Here is a 22,502-nt window from a genome sequence, read left to right on the forward strand (position 1 = left end):
GATCTCCAGCACAGCCTATTTTGATTGTCAAAGGGGACCCCTCCTCCCTTTTTCCATTTTGGAAAAGTTGGTTGAATCCAAACCCTGATTTGGAATAGGCTGAATTTAAACAGGGGAATGGGTTCCAGTTGCCTTGGAGAATAGCCATTTTATACATGTTTTAAATAAATAAAATAAGAGTTTGTATAGGGTGATTTAATTGTGAGTTAGGTGAATTTCAGTTCCTCGAAGTTGATGGGTAGCTCTTTTCACTCTGGGACTTATCAATTAATCCGTTGTAATGAATTCTCTTACTTACTTCTCCTTGTTAATTATAAAGGATTTTCTTACCCCTATTTATCAAGTCAGGACAAGTATATTACCTCTCTGTCCATGCTGCTTTGAATGTGGAATATGTGCCAGTAGTTTCATTAGGAATCCACATGCTAAATGGTGTGGCTCAGATGATTCAGATTAAGGGTTTATGGAAGTTTTTTCTATCCTTCCTGCTGTCCTTCTACACAAGTGATATACTGGAAATGTTTGTTCTTTTCACTGCTGATGAATTGGCTATGAGCTCCCTTCTCACACATTAACATGTATCAAACAATGGAGTTCCTCCAATAAAGTGGCATTTCTGTTTACGGTAGGGAGGGTCATTTTCACCCTCTCCCCTGCAGATCACCACTTGCCCCCCTATGCTGTTTTGGGGGGAGTCCACAACATTTCAGGGGGCTCAGCAGGCTGCAGTAGAAGGAGAAGTTAGAAAGTCCTTTTCTATGAAGTTCACAGATAGTTGGATAAGCAGAACTGTGTTTATTTATATGGATTCACAGTTATGCAGCTGTCATGGTTGGTGGGGGGGAGGAATCAAAGTTCATTTTTAAGAAACAAGGGCCATTTCCCCACACGCTGAATAATGCACTTTCAATGCACTTTAGCAATCCTTTGGAAGTGGATTTTTTGTTCCACACATGGAAAAGCAGTTCCAAATGTTTACTAAAGAGTATTGAAAGTGGATTATCCAACATGTGTGGAAGCAGCCAAGGAATCCATTCGTAATTGTCTAATGTTGTAGGATCCCATTTGATTTTTTTTTTTAGCATGAACTCTTGCTAAGCTGATGAAATACATGGTGCTTAGTCTTTTGATTCAGATTTTTACGTTTCTCTATAGAAGTCCCCTGGTAAGCTTAGATTCCCTTACGGACAATTTGCTATACCTCTTAAGGATAGTAAATTGCTATTAAATTGCTATTTAATGCCAATAATATTATAATTTATACACATAGAATAGAATTGGAGAGAGGTTACTTTGCAGTGGGGCAATAGCCAGCTTTGTTTTTTTGGCAGGGGGAGAGATATCTAGCTAGATATGCCTTCATGAACCAGGAATAATAACTTTACTAATACAAGGAAACAATACAGTGATGCTTATTTGCTTTTAAGCTTACCTTGCTGGGCCCCTTTTTAAAAAATTATGGCTAGATTAGCTTTCCCACAGTGGAAGGTATGTAGCACAAGTGCAAAGTCTCAAACCAACAAAGGAGAAAAATAAAATCTCTTCACGCATTGATGCAACTCGAGCAGAGAGGAATTATTTCCAAGCTCACGTTGTTTCCCGCACCTCCTCCAGCATAATCCTGGGCAGAGTTACTCCAGCGTAGGCTTTGACTGGAGTAGCCCTTCATTGTATTGCACTGTTAGAGCTAGTTTTCCCAAGGCAGTCACAAAGTCTGATTGCGTTAATGATCACCGTCCCCTGCACACAATCTGTAGAGTATATTTTGAAGAGATTTCAATCTTTGCCTTGTGGCATCTTCCTCACAACCCACTCGGGTGTGTCATTACTACGATTTTATATGCGGGAAACAGAGGCTGCAAGTCTCTGCCTTGCTTGTGGCTACCTAGTTTGCCCACATCTGAGCCTAGATGCCCCGAAGTCATATCTAGCATTTCAGGCTTTAATAAACCCCAAACGCCTCAGGTGTTTGGTTGCCATGGCACTGTGATCACTGTGACGCTGGCCCTAGAAATTTCTTCAGATCTGGAGCTCAGCTCTATTTGAATTATTTCCCCCCAATACACTGTGTCTATTTGCTTCACGTTGTAGCAGGAATCATAAAATGGAGGTCATAACTTGTCCCTTTTCTTCTGTGTCCCATTTTGGGTTTTTTTTTGTTGTTTTTTAAAAAACCTCTCAGTATGTTGCATTTTTCTTCCTCACCCAGGTGGAAGCAATTCTAGTCAATATCTTTGGTGGGATTGTCAACTGTGCCATTGTAGCCAACGGTATCACTAAAGCTTGCCAGGAGCTTGAATTGAAGGTGCCTCTGGTGGTCAGACTGGAAGGTGAGTAACAGGTTTTAAGTTCTCTTCAGTTATTTCACTTCAGTTGAACCATTTCCTCATTTTTACATCATGACTTGCTTAGCCAGGTCCAGATTAGAGTGTAAACATTCTACTTTACCTTGCTGACCCAATCACATCTCTTCCTTAGCTCCAGGTCATTGGACTCTAGTTACTAAAGGGATCTTTTGTAGGTTGCATGACCATTTCTTCGATCTTTTCCTCCTCACTATTTGACCAGCAGAAGCTGCTACAAATAAGTGGCTGCATCTTACAAAGTGCTAAAGGCGATGGCAAGTCTTTTTCTCCCTTCTGCCAAAGAGCTTAGCAACTCATTCAGAGAGATCCCCATGAGCTTGTTTGTTTATATACGTCATTTATAGTCTGCCTTTCTCACTGCGACTCAAGGCAGATTCCGTAGTGTGATTTAGCACAATCAATGAGCAGAACCACAAGTGACAAAAGGCACAGATTGGACACTTGTCAGCTTCCCTCAAGTTTTGATGGGAAATGTAGGCAGCTTGGCGGAATTTGGACAAGTGACAGTTGAAAAGTCCATTGGACAGCAGTCGGAGAGCGAAGCTGCGAGACCAGGATGCCTACATTTCCCATCAAAACTTGAGGGAAGCTGACAAGTGTCCAATCTGTGCCTTTTGTCACTTGTGGTTCTGCTCAATATCAAGACATAATGGCTACATATGTGCAATTTGCAAGATTTGAAGAAAAAGAAAGAAAAGAAAGGTTTAAAGATTTAACAATGTTGTAACAGAGCATAAGCAAATTCCATGACTGATATATTGAACAACATAGGAATTACCCAGTAGGATCATACTTACAGCAACAGTAATGAAGTCTGTGGTCCCTCCTTATTCCTTTACTGATGGGTTACCTATCCCTTTATTGATGGATCTTTTGAGACCACTTCCCTACAGTACAGCCCTCCCATCTGAGCAAAAAGCCCTCTTGAACAATTCCGTTTTGCATCGTTATGGAAGGCCAGGAGAGTGGGAGCTTTCCTAACCTCCTCAGGTAGCCCATTCCATAAAGAATACGGATGCCAGTGTTTGCCTATTGATTTTGCCCATGTAAAGGATGGTACCTGCAGAAGGCCCTGTTCAGATGAGCAAAGATGCCATGGTGGAATATAGGGAGAGAGGCAGTCCCATAGATATGATGGACCAAGGCCATGGAGAGCTTTGTAGGTGATAGCCAATACCTTGAATTGGGCTCGGTAACTGATAGGAAGCCAATGGAGTGACTGTCGAATGGGAGTAATATTCATGGTTCTTCTAGCTCCCAGTAATAGCTAAGCTGCAGCATTCTGCACCAGCTGAACTCTCTGAGTGAACCTAGAGGGGAGACCGATGTACAGTGCACTACAGTAGTAAAGTCTTAATGTCACCATGGTGTTACCGGAAGTGGTCTCCTTGCAATAAATATGATTTGTGGGGGGAATTAGCAAGCAAGGAAGACAACTATACGAGAGGGGGTAACTGGGATCTATCACCGGTGTATACCAGGTCCCTTCCAAAATACAACAAGTGAGTCTGGTGCTTAATATCAAACAATAACCTTTATTGAACACAAGAACTTCATGCACATACACACAAATTACTGGGGAAAATAATTACGCGCACACACAGAGTCCTAGGAAATGTAGCCAGAAATTGGGAATAGAGAGAGGGAGTAAATATATCTACCTATCCTGGAGAAGGGGTCCAGTCCATGGAGGAAGAGAGTAGCTTCGAATGCCAGCATCCTCAGCCAAGAGAGCAAGAGGCTTAGGGAAGTGACCCTAAGGGAGAAGCCAGAAAGCTTGCATTATTTGAATGAGGCCAGGGCCTACCTTTATAGGTAAAATGTGCCCTGAAGTGGGAGAACCCACCTAGCAGTCAGAACAAAGACTACAACGGTCAGTTCCTGGGTTTAACAAAAGATAAGATTGCCTTGAGTGGTAGCTGCTGGGGCGTGTGAATACAAATGTAAAACTAGTTCTAGAGCTGCACAAAAAGGATAGTTTGCTGAAGAAGTCCACCAGAGCTACGTTAATGAATTTGGGTGGGGAATGCACTGTTCCAGGAACGACTGTATATACTTATGAATGTCATTTGATTAGCTCTTCAGTCATGGACAGGAGATCTCATCATGGAAAGAGGGAAAGGAATGTGCTAAGTGGGGATGACTCTGCAAGACCTTTGTTGCACTGGGCACCAGTGGGGCCGGAGGGATAGTAAATCCAATTGCTTCTCAATCACTCTGCATTCCTGTGCAGCATTCCATGCATGCCATGTTCTCCCGGGCAGGATTCAGCAACTGCTGGAGGTCCTCTGGTGAAACAACAGCCATTTTAACTCCAGTGGCCTGAACATTTTTAATATTACAAGCAGCCACATATAAAACTGCTATTAAAATGACGGAGGCCGGGCCGACTGCTTACAATGGCATGAATACAGGTGGCCAGATCAACCATGTTGAGGTAGGGGGCCATCTTCCCGGTTAGGCTGAGTTTGCGGAAAGCCTTTTTTGCAGCCACCTTAATTTGCTTTTCTAGCAGTAGCGCTAGATCCACTATAACCCCAAGGCTCTTGACTGAGGGCCAAGCTACAAGTGACGAATGGCACAGGCTGGACACTTGTCAGTTTCCCTCAAGTTTTGATGGGAAATGTAGGCATCCTAGTCTTGCAGTTTGGCTCTCCGACTGCTGTCCAGCAGACTTTTCAACTGCCACTTGTCCAACATTCTGCCAAGCTGCCTACATTTCCCATCAAAACTTGAGGGAAGCTAACAAGCGTCCAACCTGTGTCATTCATCACTTGTAGTTTTGCATTGAGTCTGCAAAGGTCAGATGAACTCCATCAAAAGTGGGAAGTACAATGTCCTTCAAAATCTCTGCCTTCCCAACCAGCATCACTTCTATCTTGTCTGGGTTCAGATTTAATTTGTTTGCCTTAAGCCATTTGATCACAGCCATCAAACAGCGACCTGAGATCTCTACTGCATCCCATGGTGACTTGGATAGGGAGATATAGAGCTGGGTGTCATCTGCATATTGATGGCATCCAATGACATAGCTATGAGTGAGTTCTTCTAAAGGCTTTACACAGAGGTTGAACAACATTGGGGATAAGATTGCAGCCTGTGGAACCCTGCAAATAATTTTCATTCTGCGGATAGTTGGTCCCCAGCAGCTAACACAGTCCGTTCTAAGAGAAACTATTTAAACCAGTCTAAGCCATATCCCTTGATACCCATTTCTGCCTCCAGGCACCTCAACAAGATGGCATGGTCTACTGTATCAAAGGCAGTAGCTAGGTACAGGAGAGAGCTGCCTATGAGCTAGTTGAAGTGGATCAGTCAGTCCCAGTCACTTAATCATATTTGCTTCTTTTCTGAGTCCTCATCAAGTGATAGGGAAGTAAAACTAGTTTAAGTAAATAATGGCAAATGGCAACAATAGTGATCCAAAGACTCGGAGTTGGAGCCCTTCTCACCCTTCCACCAAGCCTTCCTGCAACAAGGATTTCCATCATCCTCCACTAGAGGGAGCCTTTCTCCCATGAAGGAAAACCTAGCCAAAGAGAGTCACAGGATCCAAGCCATTATAAAATACAGCCTATCACGATCCAAGCCATTATAAAATACAGCCTATCACATGTTCTTTTTGATAAGAGTGACTGGGTCAGGTGCATTCCGTTGTCTGTTTGATACCTTCTCCCACTGCAGGTTTGCGATTATTCCCATAAATCTTACCAGATTTGTGACCTGCACATTAAAAGCTGTTTGCCCCTGTGCAATGTATTACAAATGTCTTGATGAGTAAAGTTTTAATCAGTCAGGTCTGTCTTGATTTAGCAGGATTTCTTGGGCAAATCTTTGTTCTCAGCTATATAATAATTACAGCCTGTTTTACTAGTGGATGATAAAGGATTATTCTGTTTGAAAATGGTAACAGAAGTCACCAGCTCAGAAACAAGTTCTTTTTTGTTTTTTAAGGAACAGGAGTGACTAGCTTACATTCTTGATTTTAACTGTAGGTCTGTAGTCTCTCCTTCAATCTAATACTTAGACAGAACTGCAGTACAATTCAAATCTCACTGTCCGTTGTAGTAGAGAAACAGTTCTACCTGTGAATTCCTTTAGGCATGCATGCACCTGTCCGCTCCACTACAGTGAACTGAGGAGGACACTGTGAATAATACACCTGCGTGTGGTTATGAGGGCTCCCACCTACAAGAAACCACTGGATCAGATCAAGTTTGGTGTAATGGTTAAGAGTGGCAGGGCTCTAACCTGGAGAACTAGGGTTGATCCCCCACTTCTCTGCTTGAAGCCAGCTGGGTAACCTTGGGTCAGTCACAGCTCTTCTAGAGCTCTCTCAGCCCCACCTATCTCACAGGGTGATTGTCATGAGGATAATAATAACACAGTTGGTAAACTGCTCTGAGTGTGGCATTAAGTTGTCCTGAAGGACAGTGTATAAATCAAATGTTATTATTGTATGTTATTGAGGCTCTGGTTTGGTCCACACACTGGAGCAGAATGAGATTGTTACAGTTCCATAGTGGTTAGTGTGGACTGTGCCATTTCAGACTGCAGGTGGCAATCACATTTTTGACCACACACACACACACTGTCACGGGCTGGGCTGGGCTGGGCTAGCCCAAGCAGGGTGGTTCAAGTCCAAGCCTTAAGGCCAAAGTCAAAGGGGAGTTCCAAGAGCGAAAGCCAAGTCCAACCGGTGGTCAGAGCATAAGATAAAGCCAGGAGTGAGTCCAGAGTCCAAGAGCGAGGTCAGGCATAGTCCAAGATCAGTCACCGATAGCGTCAGGTCCAAAAGCAGGCACGGGCAAGGTTCACAGAACACGGAGTGGTTGCAGGCAATAGACACATTGCTTCCACGCCCAGCAGTTCCCCCCAGACTGGCTCTTATAGCCAGGCGTGGTTTTCAGCCAGCTGCTGGGGCTCCATCCTGACGCTACTCATCATCACTCTCCAGCAGCTGGCGTTGCCTCAAGAGGCGAGCACTGCACCGTCTCTCCTGCAGTTCCAGTCACTGGTGCTGCCTGCGGCGTTCCTTGGGCGTGGGTGAACCTGGGGGGGTGGAGGCTCTTGGCTACGCTGCACCTGTAGAAGTCCCTGGCTGAGCTTCCCCTGTGGTATTGGAGCTAGAGGGTGCTGGTGTCTCAGCTGCTGGCTGCAAGCTCTGGTCAGCCAGCAGGTGTTGCTCCTGATTGCTGGCTTCTGCTGAATCAGGGCTAAGGCTGGCTACACAGGGCTCCTCTTCTCCTGAGGAGTCCTGGCTGGCTACACGAGGCTCCTCTCCTCCAGAGGAGACCTCACTCTCAGACTGGGCCATGACACACACACACGAAAAAAAACTTCCCTGAAAATAAAAAGTTAGCAGAACTAGGAGCAGCCAAGCCACAATCTCTTTCTCTGTGGTATGCTAGTTTTTTCCTTACAGTTTTTCACATTGGGAATATTTGTTAAAAATTATACTCCCCACCAACAGCCTGGTACAGCCCATTCTGCCATGTTGTCGTATGAACAGATCAGCAGGGCTTAAGTATCTAATTCTTATATAAATTTATAACATGTTGTCTACATACACATGGTCTCATGTGGGAGAGATTAACTGGGTCAAGGTCGCCTTCAAAAATAAAACTCTTGAACCATTGGCATTCAAGTCAGACCAGAGTATGTTTAAAAAACTTAGACAGGCCACCTTAGCGCCCCCCCCTCAGTCCCCAATAAGTATACCCAGTCCCTCCCTTTCTGTTGTTGGGCCCCATAGACCAGGTCTATTCCTTTAGGTATTAGAACCGGGCTTATTCACATTGGAAGATATATGTTAGCCATATTGTACAGTGGCTAGTCTCAGTTGGATAACTCCATTATGTATACATTTTACGTATATATTTATTTTATTTCATCTCCCCGGAGAGGGGGGGGGACCCAAAGCAGTTTACATTATTCTCCTCATCTGTTTTATCTTCACAACAACCCTGAGAGGTAGGTTAGGCTGTGAGTGTGTGACTGGCCCAAGGTCACCCAGCTGACATCCATGGCAGACTAGGGATTTGAACCTGGGTCTACCAGAACCTAATCTGACACTTTAACCACTAATTACACTGACTCTTGTAATGAAACTACCATGCCTTGATTGCAACCTACATATGTCAGATGCCTCAAAAATATTTCAAGATGGCAGCAGCGTGAATTTGAGAGAGAGTATGTAGCACATACACAGCAGCTGTCTCGGCTGCATAGTAGTTGATCGGAATCCAGGGTAGCTAACTTGCAAAGAAATACTTTTATAAATACCTTGCTTTATAAATACCTGCTCAAATCAATAACTTTGTTAGTGACTTAAGAAGTAATGAATATTCTGCACTGAAATGTGTGGTGAGATTTCATAAATCTTCTGGAATGCCGTGCTCCTAATAGATAGGAAAGGTTTTCCAGCTCAGGGAACCCTTACTGAGCACAAGTTGATTCACAACTAAGCCATAACTTTGTCAAATGGCTGCATAACAGCAGCATATGAAAGGGAAGGGGGTTGAAGAATTATTGGGATGATTGTGAGGCAATCACCTGTATGATACCACTTCCTGATATCCCAGCGTTCAAATTATATCGTTTAAAAGGAGAGGCAGAAATTCATTCCCTTGCTGTACTAATATTGTACCGGAATTCTACCGTTAGGTAGAATTATTATGTCAGCTACCTACTTCATATTCTTTCAGTTTGCTTATTTTTATTTTTTATTTTATGTTTTTTAGAGTTCACCTTTCTCTGAGACTCAAGGTGGATTAATAACTATGAATCAGTATGACCTATGGCTGGGCATTCAGTGTATAGTGCAATGGGGCACTGAACAGCAGAAAGTTTGAAAACAAGCAGAAATCTGATACAGAGCTAAAACAATGCTGAAACAAGACATAAGCAATTAAACATGACATGTTAAATGATGCAGAAAATACCTTGTAGGAGCATACTTACAGCAGCAGACAGCACACAGTAGTATAGTCTACAGTCCTTATCCTTTTACCAAAACAACTTTCTGAACCATTTTGTTACAGTTCAGCCCTCTTACCTGCATAAAAAGCCTTCCTGAATACTTCAGTTTTGCATGGTTTGCAGAAAGCCAAGAAAGTGGGAACCTTGCTAGAGCTCATCATGTTTCGTAGTGTGGTATAGTGGTTTGAGGGTCTGAATAGGATCTGGAAGACCTAGAGTTGAACCCCCCCACCCACCCCACTCTGCCAGGGAAGCTTGCTGGGCCACCTTGGATCAGTCACACACTTTTAGCCAAACCTCCTTCACAAGTAGAAGGATTGTGAGGATAAAATGGAGGAGAGGAGAACAAAGTAAGCTGGTTTGGGAACATTGGGAAGAAAGGCAGGGTATAAATGAAGTATATATTCACGGCCAGATTTGAACTTGTGATCCCACTCTATATAACCAGCTTAATTGCACAACAACTTAGCTAAATACTTCTTTTTGTTGTTGTTGTTGTTCTATGATGACTGTTCAGAAGCATGTTTATATGTTCCCATTTCCCTCAGAGTGGTTCTGAAGTTGAACTGCTGAGGAGGGAACAAGAATGTACACTGCCCTGAGCAGCGTGAAGGACAGGCGGACTATAGAAATAAAAATAAACATTTCAGGCAGTGATCTCAGACTGCAAAGATGTGAAAAGCCGGTGCTATTTATGTATGCTAGAAAAACACTTATTCGTGTTTAAGGTGTCACAGGAGTCCTGTTTATTTTTACTGTCCCAGGCTAGCATAGCTAGCTCTCTGGGGATATGTACTGCATCCCTAATTAGCTGGTGCAGGTATGCCTCACACCCCTTGGCTTCCCAAAGATTGCGAAAAGCTGCTTCTGCTTAAGTTTTCTCTAATCAATGGGATTGTCTGGAGCCTAGCTTCATAGCATGCTTAGTGAAATGGCTAATCCAGCCCTTCATACTCAAGAAGACCATAGCCAAGGCAGAACTGGGTCACTGGCAGTACAATCCTAAACAGAGGTTATATCCTTCTTAAGCCTATTGACTTCAGGGAACTCAGAAGGACGCAACTCTGCTTGGGATTGCACTGTATCTCTTCCATCCTAAGAATGTTTTAGAAAGCAAACTTTTTAAAAAATGTGTACCGTGACAATTTCTTTTAAAGGAGGAGAGGCTTTCCCCAAACTATTTTACAGTGCAATTCTAAGTGGAATTACACCCTCCTAAGCTCGTTGGCTTCAGAGGTCTTAAACACGTGTAACTGTGCTTAGGATGGAACTGTTAGAATTTTAAAAAATCAGTGACTATGGTCTAGAGTAGAGGTGGGCACGATCCAAAAAAAATTACCGATCAAGCTGATCATGGATCAGCGCCGGCAACGACCCCAAATCACCGATCCACACCGATCATCTCCCGTTTCTGATCCGTGATCGGGGAGGCCAAAGCGGAGGGGCGCCCCGCTGTTCCCAGCTATGTGGGAAGGTGGGTGGTGGTGGCGACCGCCGGGCCTGGCGGGCACGGGGAGGCGGCAACGAACCGCCTCCCCTCAGGGAGCAGGGGGTCTGGCCACTCGACGGCAGCACCCCCCATGTGCCCACCCGCCAGGCCAAAAAGGAGCATGCGGGCGAGATATGAATGGTGGGTGAAGACGGCGGCCGCCAGGCACAGCGGGCATGGGGAGATGGCGATGAGCCGCCTCCCCTCAGGGGGCGGGGGGTCTGGCCGCTCGTCTGTGTTTGGCCGTCAGAGCTGCCTCTCAGGGTTTGCAGGGATGAGATTGCAGTGCCCATGGCTACAGAACACCCCCTTCCCCCTCCCTCCCCTGGGTGTCTTCTCCCAACTGGTGAGTGCTTTGCTGTTCTGTGGTTGGAAGGAAGCCCTGCTGATCAAGGCAAGCTGGGCTTCCATTGGGGTTTCCAGGGTGACAGAAGGAGGGCAAACACAGCTCAGGCATTCCCCTGGCTCCATTGCCAGGGGAATAGGTTGCTGGCGCCTGTGTGTCTGGCTTCCCAATCCGAGCCCGATCACCCCAATCAAGCCCTGATCAAGCACCCCCCGAACGCTGGATCGGTTGCCTGTGAACGGCACCGATCCACCGGGTCCCGATTGCGCGATCGCCATTATCGTGGGTATTTTTCGATCGTAATGGCAATCATGCCCATCTCTAGTCTAGAGTCCTCCACCTGCCCATCCAGGATTTTTCTTGGTTCAAGGTGAGTGTTTGAAGGTCATCATGACTCTTACTGTGCTTAAGTCACCCTAAAAAACCTCCCTTTACATACTAATATATTAAATATTGCAATGGTCTTAAAAGGGATGCCTTAGGAAGCCAATATTTATTGTTCATTATAGATGTGTCCCTATTTCTGAATTTATAACTGCTATTCCTGCTCAGCATGTATGTTTCTGATGCTAGCAATGCATACACTGAAAAATATACGCAAGACTCTGTATCCTGGCTCTAGTCTGCGCATTGTGGGAGAAATAATGACCTTTCCCTCATTCATTTCTTTGAAGTCAGTCTGGAAGGGTATCAGTGAAGGGCAGCTACAGCCATGCTTGTAGTAGACTTTGAGGCGAATCAAGGGGAATCTTTTTCTATTGTGTAAGAAAAGTGAAGAAAATACACAGCTCCCTTCAAATCCTGTGCGTTTCCTCAGTTAAACAGCTGCTTCAGTGAAAGTGAAGTGCAGATTATTTTGATAGCCTTGTTTGGAAGTCTGTTTATAGTTCTCTGACACCATCCAGTGGCAGGAGGTTAATGTTAGTTTAGTTCAGTGAGGGATTTTTTTTAACTATCTCCAGAAAGAAAGTCTTTATCTTATTGAAGATTCTGTCCAATGCTTTTTTGATTATACCCTCATTCAGATTCTACTGAAAACAAACTGATTGTACTCCCTATCACTAAAAACAGCCCTGAAGTTGGTTTATGCATCTCCAGAGCTATTTTTGTGGATGAGGAATACAGTCAATTTGCTTTCAGTAGAACTATCTTCAGCAGTTTCTAATACGTCTGTCTTGCTTTTAACAACATTGATCTGCTAAACATTGTGCATAGTTCAGTGCTTCTCAAACTGTGAGTCGGGAGTGACCAAAAAGTGGGTTGCAATTCTGTCGTGGGTTCATGAGGGAAGGAGACAGCAGCAGAATGAGGAGGAGCAGGGACAGCTCAAAGGGAAAACTCCGTGGCAAATTTGAGTTTGCCTCTGTACATTGTGTGACCTGGCAGTGAAATACAGCCTGTTGCTCAGAGCCAAACTACAAGTGACGCCTGACACAGGTTGGACACTTGTCAGCTTACCTCAAGTTTTGATGGGAAGTGTAGGCGTCCTGGTCTTACAGCTTGACTCTCCATTTAATTAAAGTTTACAGAACACTCCCCCCACACACACACACAGCGGAGGGGAAGGGGGGCGCCCAGCAAGAGCCCGATGCCTGCACTCCCCTCCCGACTGCATGTTCTCCCTCCCATAGACTGCCGCTCTGTAAACTTCAATTAAATGGAGAGCCAAGCTACAAGACCAGGACACCTACATTTCCCATCAAACTTGAGGGAAGCTGACAAGTGTCCGACCTGTGTCAGGCGTCACTTGTAGCTTGACTCTCAGTCATAACTGATATATGTTTGTGTGTGTAATTAAAGTGCCATCAAGTCACAGTTGACTTTTGGAACCCCTGCTGGGCTTTTCAAGTCCAGAGACTAACAGAGGTGGTTTGCCATTGCCCGCCTTTGCCTCGCAACCCTGGACTTCCTTGGTTAAAGTACTACTCAGGGCTGACCCTGCTTAGCTTCCAAGATCTGACAAGATAAGGCTCACCTGAACCATCCAGGTCAGGGCATATTTATAAATACCATACATGACAAAATGTGATATGTGATTCCTGCATTTTATGATGTGGAGGGGAGAAGCAGCATGGAGTTACTTTGCAAGTGATCCCTGAAAAATATAGTCAGTTTAGACATGGGACCTACTTAAAATTTCTGAATATAGGAGCCTCGATGGATCAGAGCAGGGGTCCATCTAGTCCAGCATCCTGTATCACACATTGGAAGGGCAACAGACAGGGCATAGAACCACTCGTAATGTTTGCATTTTGACTTGTTCTTTTCATGGCATCAAAAAAAGTTTCATTCTGCTGGGCTCTGGCACTCTCCCCACCCCCCCACCCCCCACTCCTAAACCTCAGGATTTAAATAAAAACAAGGAGCTGAACAGTTCTTGTCTTCATGAGCATCTTTCCTGCTTGTTCCGTTCATTTTTTAAAGGCCCTATAGAAATCTAGGTGCACAGTGCATTTAATCGCAGCCTGAATATTTTCACCAGTGGATCTACTTGTGGTGCCAGTGTTGTTCTTGTAGGATAGCCATGTATTCTAGTCAAGCTGGAGAGAAAGAACTGCTCCCTGCTGAGATACCATCCGTATTGGCTCCCTGTTCATTGTGTGGGCACTGAACTTACTGGAAGATTGAGGGCTTCTGGTTCTGTTGCAGAAAATCACCCTCAATGTTCCAGCACATTTTCAGTGTGATTTTGGCATTCATTTCGAACAAGACATGTGTGAATGCTCCTGTTCCAAACAAAAGGGGCAAGGAACAGGTTCACTGGCCTCTGCCAACTTTTGAAATATACTCTCATCTCTGTTGTCACAGCTATCTGCATGGTGTGCTGTTTTAGCTATATCTGACTGTCAATAGTGCTCTCAACAGTCCAGTACGTTCTGGAGACATTGTCAATACAGTAGAAAGCATGCTTTCTTCATGGTTTATAATCGAGAGGTATAATTAGAGAAAATTGCAAACATTCGTTAACATTATTTTGAGGTAAATCTCTCAAATGATTACCCAGTTAAACGTTTTTACATGGCAGAGGGACAAGGAACATTGTATAGGGGCTATGGGGAGGAAGAATTAAGGAAAGAATAGCATGTAATCTTGCTTGTCATCTCATGATGCAAAACAGCATGTACTAAAGCACTAGGTCTATCGTACAACATCAGAACTTCTTGGACAACCTGCATCTCCCTGAAGGCTGCAGCAGAAGTATTGGGGAACTGAGTTATAAATTTTGGCTGTAGCATTGAAGACTTGCTTACTTACACCAACAAATCGGTATGGGACATATGGGACATATTATGTATACAAAAAGTCATGAGAAGGCACTGGATGGTTCTGCAGGATTTAAGAGTTTTTTAACATTTTTATCTAAAGAATACAGAATGAACAAGGCTCTCCCTTCTCCCTCATCCCTTTTATTTTCACAACAACCTTGTGTGATATGTAGCCTGCCCTAAGATTATGGAATGAGTAGCTCAAGAACATGCAATTCACCCACAAAGCTTTGTTAGGTAGCTTAGTTTTGAACTTGGGTCTCCCAAACCAGTCTTTTAACAGCTGTACTAGACTGTCCTAATGTTGTGACAGAAATACTTAGAATCTAAATGCCAAATGTCTAAATTCTGTTGCCATCTGAATTTGGATCCTGTTTACTGAGAGTGTTCTTCTTCTTCTTCTTCTTCTTCTTCTTCTTGTTTTTGATGTTGTTGTTAAATTCATAATCCACTCTCTCCTACAATAAAAAACAATAAAATCACAGGTTCATACTCTAAATTCAGTGGCATAAAACAGGCTCTATGATCTCACTTCTAATGCCCCGAAGAGGATTCCATTTGTCCTTCCCCACAACCCATAAAAGGAGGAGTAGGGGTAGAGATGTGGAATTGATGTTCCAAACCACATACTCATAAGAACCTCATGGTGCAGAGTGGTAAGCAGCAGTACTGCAGCCCAAGCTCTGCTCACGACCTGAGTTCGATCCTTGCAGAAGCTGGATTCAGGTAGCCGGCTCAAGATTGACTCAGCCTTCCATCTCTCCGAGGTCGGTAAAATGAGTATCCAGTTTCCTGGGGGTAAAGTGTAGATGATTGGGGAAGGCAATGGCAAACCACCCCGTAAAAAGTCTGCCAAGAAAAGATTTTGATGCAACATCCCCCCATGGGTAAGTAATGACTCAGTACTTGCAGAGGGGACTACCTTTACTTACCTTTACCTACTCATACATGGGGGCAATTGGTCATATGCCCCCCCCCCCCGGCTGATAGGACACTGGCAGGAAGGCTAATTCAGTAGATCTAAGTGCTGGCCTCAACCATATGGCTGGCAGAACATCTCTGTCTTGCAGTCCCGCCGAAAAGAGAGTTCCACAAGGTTGGGGCCAGGACTAAAAACACCCTGGCCCTGGTCGAGGCCAGTTGAGCCTCCCTGGGGCCCAGGACCACCAGTAGATGTTTTCCTGCTGATCTAAGTGCTCTCCAGGGCACATACGGGGAGAGGTGGTCCCTCAGGTATGTTGGTCCCAGTCCATTTAGGGCTTTATATGAAGTATCTTTTGAAACTACAACCGTCTCCTATGACCAAGACCAACATGGAAGTTAGCAGTTTATGTATCTCAGTTGCAATGACCTTTGTCATTTCCAGACTGCTTGGAATGTTCCAACACTGGCTGAGAAGTGTCTCAGTCAAGGCTATATTATTAAACTGATGCAAGAAATCAGAGTACTGCAGACATGTTGTATTACTGGTACGGTTTGCTGCCATTTGGCAAATCCCTATAAAAAAATTTAACCCTCCCCCAGTCTAAAAAAATTGTCTTGAGATATATTTGAAAAAGTTCAACAACTTTTTGTGAAAAAATGAAATATTATTCTTGAACAACCAGATGGATTATTTATGATAGGTGCATTTATTATAGGTATGTAATAGTCTTTGGAATGACTAACAATGTTGTGCATTCGTGTAAGATGATCTCTGATTAAAAGGGCTGAAAGAGCTACAAATTGTCAAATAAGAAGAGGATATTAATTGCAATCTAATAGCAAAGGAAGAAAGAGAGTGAGGTCAAAATGGTATTTGCCTTTTGGAAGCTTGCATTTGGGAGTCCATTATGGGCACAGGAAGAAAGTGGCAGAAAGCAAACAGAACCTGTTTTCAGGGTGTGTGGATTCTCAATAGAATATCTGTTGACTGTTTCTTTCACCCATAGTAGAAGTGAGACTTCCACTATGGGGGTCTCAGTACTCCATGAATGTACCTGTCATTTCTGCATTAATCACTGTTCCTGGCATAAATATTTGTGGTTTTTAAAACCTCCTGAGTTTGGACACTAGGAGAGGGCCTGTCTCCCTTTTTTGTCAGACCCTTTGACTTATCCATCACCTTTCCACCAAGCAAGTGAAAAGGTACCATTGTTGTCAGAAGGTGCTTGGATGTATGGCATCAAAACACAGGAGAGATTGCTGGGGAGAGATGAAATTTATGTGATCGCTCTGCCAGAACGATTCAACTGGGCCTGTCTTTTTGCAGCATTAATGAACAAAGAGCTACAGGATGTGAGCAACAATCAGTCCTCTCTTTTAATTAATCTCCTCTCATTTAGCTATGTTCTTGCCTTGTATAGGAGTTTGACAGACTGTAACGCACACTTTCCTGAAACGTCTCTTTTAATTTATTGGAAACCCCCTCCCATCCCTGTTTTTCCAGCAGCTACAATTCTTATGTTGACTGAACGATGTATCAACTAATATAGCCCTGAGATTCGAAAGTCTTGTTTATACCCCAGAAAATGTACTGTGTCGATAATCTTCTGGATGAATTACAGCCAAACAGATTTAGAAGCTCCATCAGGTATCTGATGGGATCTGCTTCTTAGAGTACCAGTTTTGCATATTGAAGGTCCCAAGTTCAGCATCTTCAGTTAAACAGACCCCAAGTACCAGAGATAGAAAAGACTGACCTCTGCCAGTTTGAATAACTCAGAGCCATAGTAAGCCCTTCCCAGTGTGATAGAACAGCAACCTTACTGCTAGCCTTTTAAAATGGGGAGGGAGAGTGGCTGAGGGGATCTTGACCCCAAGTAATTTAACCACAGAGGATGCAGCCCCCAAAATGGAGTTTTTGCATTTCTTGATCACAGACTTTAGTACCAGGGGGTGGGGTTTACCTCAAAATAAGCTCCTGTTTTCCAAATTAAAACGGCTGTACCACAAATGAAAAAATTCTGATGTGGGGTAAAACAGTCTTCAGGTGGCAATGTTCTCTCCTGGCTACAGCCCTTGAATAGCTCATTCTGACTCCATATAATACAATTTCATACTAGTACTACACAATTGTTTCCTTATGTGATATGATTAGCAAGAATAAATCAGTTTTACAGGCTCTACCTTCCCAGGATCATTTGAAGTGGGTGAATTTGGTCAAATCATGTTCTTCATTTCCTCTTTCATTTGTTGTAATTTTTTTGTGAAAGAGTCCCATCTTGCAGCAATTACAGTGCAATCCTAAACAGAATTACTCCAGTCTAAACTGACTAAGCTGGGCTTAGACTGGTGTTTCTCTGCTTAGGATTGCACTGTTAGTTGCCTAAAATATCGATTCATGAGCCATATAAACTGATCAAAGTAAGTTTCCATCTGGTTTAACATCTTTTGTTGGATAAATACTGCAAGGTCAAAAATAATAACATTTCTGGAATTTAATTTTTATTGCTGTATAACCTGTCCAAAATACTTCAGTGTTGCTGTGTCTGATGTAATCAGTGTTATGTAATCTGATATAATCAAGAACTTTTTTAAACATGAAATTTCAATAGCTAAGCTTATTGCTAATAAGGTAATATTTCAAGTATCTTCTTGAAGGATCTATATTTACCCATAATTTCAACTTTGCTGGGTTCACTATCTCTGGTATTTATTGCCAAGTGCAACTAGAATCTCATTTAACTCTGAAAAAGAATTCAAAGGGGAAAATATGTCATCAGTGTATAAAGGCAATTGTAATCATTAATATGTTCCACATCCAGAAAGACGCCCTTCTTTCTCACTCAAAATTATCATAATTTCTTTGGAAAGATTAATTAACATTGGCAAGAAACAGCATTCCTGCTTCACTCATCTTAAATTCAAACATGTTAATCTAGTGAAGGGAGATACATAAATCAACCCAACCCATCAATTTGGGCCTATATCAAAAGTTTTCAAGATTCTTTTAAAATGGCCATTTAGATCTATCAAATGCTTTTTCAGCATCTAGAAAATTTACAGTATATGTAGGTGATTTAGTTCTTCAGGGAAAATCAGTGTTTATTATCTTCCTTGTATTAACCTTAATTACCTCTCTCAAGATATCTCGAACCATATGCATATATTTACATAAAACATTATTCAATCTTTCTGTTGATATATTTGTCAAGATCTTATAATGTTCATTTAATAGTGTGATAGTTCTATGGGAGCTACCCTTTTCTGGATCTTTGAAGTTTAAGAATCAAAATTATTTTTGCTTCTCTTTGGTGGATGGAAATAGACTTCTCTTGGAAGAGAGCGACCTCTTTGATTGTCCAGGTGGGAATGTAGGTAGTACATAGTTTAATCATTCCATATCCTGAGTTGAGGGGTAATGAGAGATCTGCTTAGATTATAAGGACACAATGCTAGCAGCATCAGTCTGGGTGCTATAGGAAATGCTTAGCAGCGTCTAGTAGTTACACTCGAGCACATTTTGTAGAAATTCATATTTGAAATTTCAATCCACCTCACAGTCCCCAAATCAAGCATTTAAAATAATTTCTTTTAAGAATCTATCTAGAATAGAATGTAGTACTTTCAGAAACAAAATAGAATGTTAACAATAATAGCAGTCGTGTTGTCTTGTTAGAAGTAAAACAAAACTCACCAAGTTACCAAACCAGAAAACTATCAAATTTGTACACTCTACAGTTTAGATAAAGGTTGATTATTTAAGTTTAAAACATTAGTCAGAGCCTGAATCAAGCACACAGTTCCGTAGATATGCTCAGGACACATCAAAGATCATTGGGAAAGGAAAAACTTAGCATACATTCCCAGCACTACTTTATATCATAATCCTCCCTGTTTGTTTATTTATTTATTTCCATTTATAGTCTGCCTTTCCCACTGGGACTGAAGGCAAATTACAAGTGCAATAGAACTATTTGGTCAATCAGTGGGCTTATTACAAAACATGATAAAATTTGAAAAATAAAATTTGACCCTAACCTCAAGTCCTAGTAAGACAAAGCTATTTAGTCAGCAAGTGGTATAACAATGTTTGAGTCTAACAGTAAAGATTCCTAGTAAAAATGATACAGTGGGGCTAAGGTAGAAAGACTGGGGGGGGGGGGGACATTATCCCTAATAAAAAAACACATGTATTTGCAAGCTACTTCCTAGACCACCTTACACAGTTTTCGCTCAATGGAATTAACAGTATGTGTTATTTAAGTCTCCCTACTTCTTTTCTAGGTACAAATGTTCATGAAGCCCACCGCATTCTAAGTGAAAGTGGACTGCCAATAACTTCAGCAAGTGACCTTGAAGATGCTGCTAGGAAAGCAGTTGCTAGTGTGACAAAGAAATAAAGGCACTGCCAACAAAGAGATCTCCAATTCACAACAGATGACATTCCCAGTGTTGCCTCAAATTATATATTTAGGATTCTTTTTTTTCCCAACCATAAGTAAGGTTAGACTTCACCTGTCTGTCATATACTGAATTTACAAACTGTTCAATGTGTTGAAGTTCAGATCTGTTTTAGTACTGAAGCCACAGGTCCTGTTCTTTTCAAATTATTCCAACTGGTCTGTGAGCAGCTGTACTAACGAGTAACTACGGATGTCACCATTCAGGTTTCTTGTGTAATATTGTTCTTGAACTTCTAATTTTTCCAAGATACTTTGTATATCTTTATTATCCAAACACTAGCAAAAGGCTAACAGTTCAGACATGTCAATAATTGGACCAGGATCTAAAGAACTGTACCATTAGTTCCAGGCACCCAAGGGGGATATGGCCTTGTGTTTTTTCGAGGGCCCTTTAGCATGATGCCTGCGGTGGACCACTCTCTCTGATTAGTCCACAGCTTTGCCCCTGCCCTACTCCTTTAACCTCTCCCTTTGGGTCTAACCCTCTCTGCCATCCAGAGTGAGATAGTGAGATAAATGGTCTCTCAGATGGAGCCAGCAAGTACATGACAGCTGCAAACAAGAGAAATTATGAGTCACGGCAAAGTGCTGTACAATGCCAGCTCCTGACACAGGCCCTAGACATGAGGCCTTCTGCTTGAAAGGGAACAGGCCACAGTCCTACTGAGTGTGTCCGCTGTCCTGGATATGCCAGAAGCAGCTCTTTGGATCCCAACCAGTACGTTTTTTTATGAACTTTTCAAATTGTTCCAATTATGTCATTTGAGCCAAATCAATGGGAATGGTTTGTTTGTTTTTTTCATTTTGAAAATGTGCTTGTTTCACACATGCCTTAATGAAATGGTTGTGCTTTGATGCTCAGTATATACCTCACACCCCATGAAAAATAGAAAGTGTGGAAACATCTCGTTTATATGCTATACTATGAATGAATGAGTTTCAAATCATGTGAATACTTTTCAGCATTGAAGGGGAAACATACTACATCCTCATGTGGTAGTGCCATGTGTCCAGTAACTGACTATAAGCTTCTGGAATCAATGTGCGTAGTAGTAAAATTGCCGTTCATAGCAAAATGAAGAATAAATATTCTTTAGGGTGAATCCTGTAATGCAAAAAAGGAAAGTTAAATGAAAAAATGAGGTATGATCTAGCTAAAGATAAGCACCATCTAATTTCCATTGACTTCAGTGGAAATGTTTCAAGCGTGTACTTTACACTCAGTTTGAAGGTTTTTGAACAGAAAAGTACTTAATGTCGACTTGATTGTGCTTTTATTGTGTGAAAAACATGCATGCAAAAAAAGTTTCACCATGAAAGAAATTTATAGAAATCAAAGATTTGACTCCAGTAGGCCACTTTGTTGTAGATGTTGGTTATTTGCACGAATTATCCAATCAGGAAATAGAGATATAAGCAACATGGTACCACTGACACAAACCAGAAATTAGGTTTGGAATCTTTTTCAATAATATTCGGTAAAGATGTGAAAACTTTGTAATTTAATAAAGATGAAATTTATCTAATAAATTGCTAATTGTTAAGTCTCTAGTTGTTGCCAACGTTGTGTTGTTTAAGAAACTTAATTGCAAATGATTTTGAGAGATTTCTACAAATATATTGAGCTGTTGAATAAATTCAGGGAGAATATAGTTCAGTATAGGAAAAAATTAAGAGATCTTTGCTTTTTCAGATTGCCACCTCACAACAGAATCCCTGCTTGGACAGTAATCAGCCTCCCAAACCATGGAACGAACCAGACAAGGTGCAAAAGAACCCAAAATCTGGTCTCCCTCTTTTAAATGTTGTATTTATTTGCTTAGCCCATTTACATCCCACCTTTCCAATATCTGTTCAAGGGAGCTATATTTGTTAGAGCTAATAAATGCAAAAAGCCAGTCTAGGGTGGTCTGTATGGATGTTGGGTGAGAAGTGCCATTATGGCCTTTGTGGACAAATAGCTTGGATTAGGGGCCATTTGCATGGGTAAGTGGCATAGGGAAGAATTAAGAAGAGATCTCTGCCAAGACTGCTGCTCTGTTCCAGCACTGTCCCCTGGCTGCTTTTAACTAAATACAATGACAGAAAAGGAGAGTGAATGAATCTTTTCGATTTAATCTTAATAGTTGAGACATATTTTTTCCTGCATTGCAGTTGAAGACAGTAATATGCAATAGTTTAATTTTAGAGTGTGGCAGAATAACCGATCCTTAAAAAAGCCGGTGCTTCTGTGTCAGTTATAAGAGCCCGTGGCGCAGAGTGGTGAGCGGCAGTACTACAGCCCAAGCTCTGCTCACAATCCGAGTTCAATCCTGGCGGAAGCTGGGTTCAGATATCCAGCTCAAGGTTGACTCAGCTTTCCATCCTTCCGAGGTCGGTAAAATGAGTACCCAGTTTCCTGGGGGTAAAGTGTAGATGGCTGGGGAAGGCAATAGCAAACCACCCCGTAAAAAGCCTGCCAAGAAAACGTCATGATGTGATGTCCCCCCATGGGTCAGTAATGACTCGGTGCTTGCATTACCTTTTACCTGTGTGAATTACCATTTTGAGCATGAAAGGGTTAAATGATCAAATCGCATACACTGCAGACGATGTAACTTCTTGTGCAGTTGATGAAGTGGGATCTTATGCCACACGAACTGTGTTAAACTTTATGGTGCCAGAAGG

At 42.5% G+C, this 22,502-nt stretch overlaps 1 protein-coding gene across 2 annotated transcripts in view; it reads left to right on the plus strand.

Annotated features, from left to right (window-relative positions):
- SUCLG2 (succinate-CoA ligase GDP-forming subunit beta) overlaps positions 1-21,382 on the plus strand; it is a 275,276-nt gene extending 253,894 nt beyond the window's left edge. For both annotated transcript variants that reach the window (XM_054978337.1, XM_054978338.1), the window contains exons 10-11: positions 2,210-2,330; positions 19,657-21,382. In XM_054978337.1, coding sequence (XP_054834312.1) covers positions 2,210-2,330; positions 19,657-19,772 — 237 coding nt within the window. In that variant the 3' untranslated portion in view covers positions 19,773-21,382. The remainder of the gene's footprint in view (positions 1-2,209; positions 2,331-19,656) is intronic.
- The last annotated feature ends 1,120 nt before the right edge of the window (positions 21,383-22,502 follow it).

Source organism: Eublepharis macularius, chromosome 4 (genome assembly GCF_028583425.1).
Source record: "Eublepharis macularius isolate TG4126 chromosome 4, MPM_Emac_v1.0, whole genome shotgun sequence".
NCBI classification, from domain to species: Eukaryota; Metazoa; Chordata; class Lepidosauria; order Squamata; family Eublepharidae; genus Eublepharis; species Eublepharis macularius.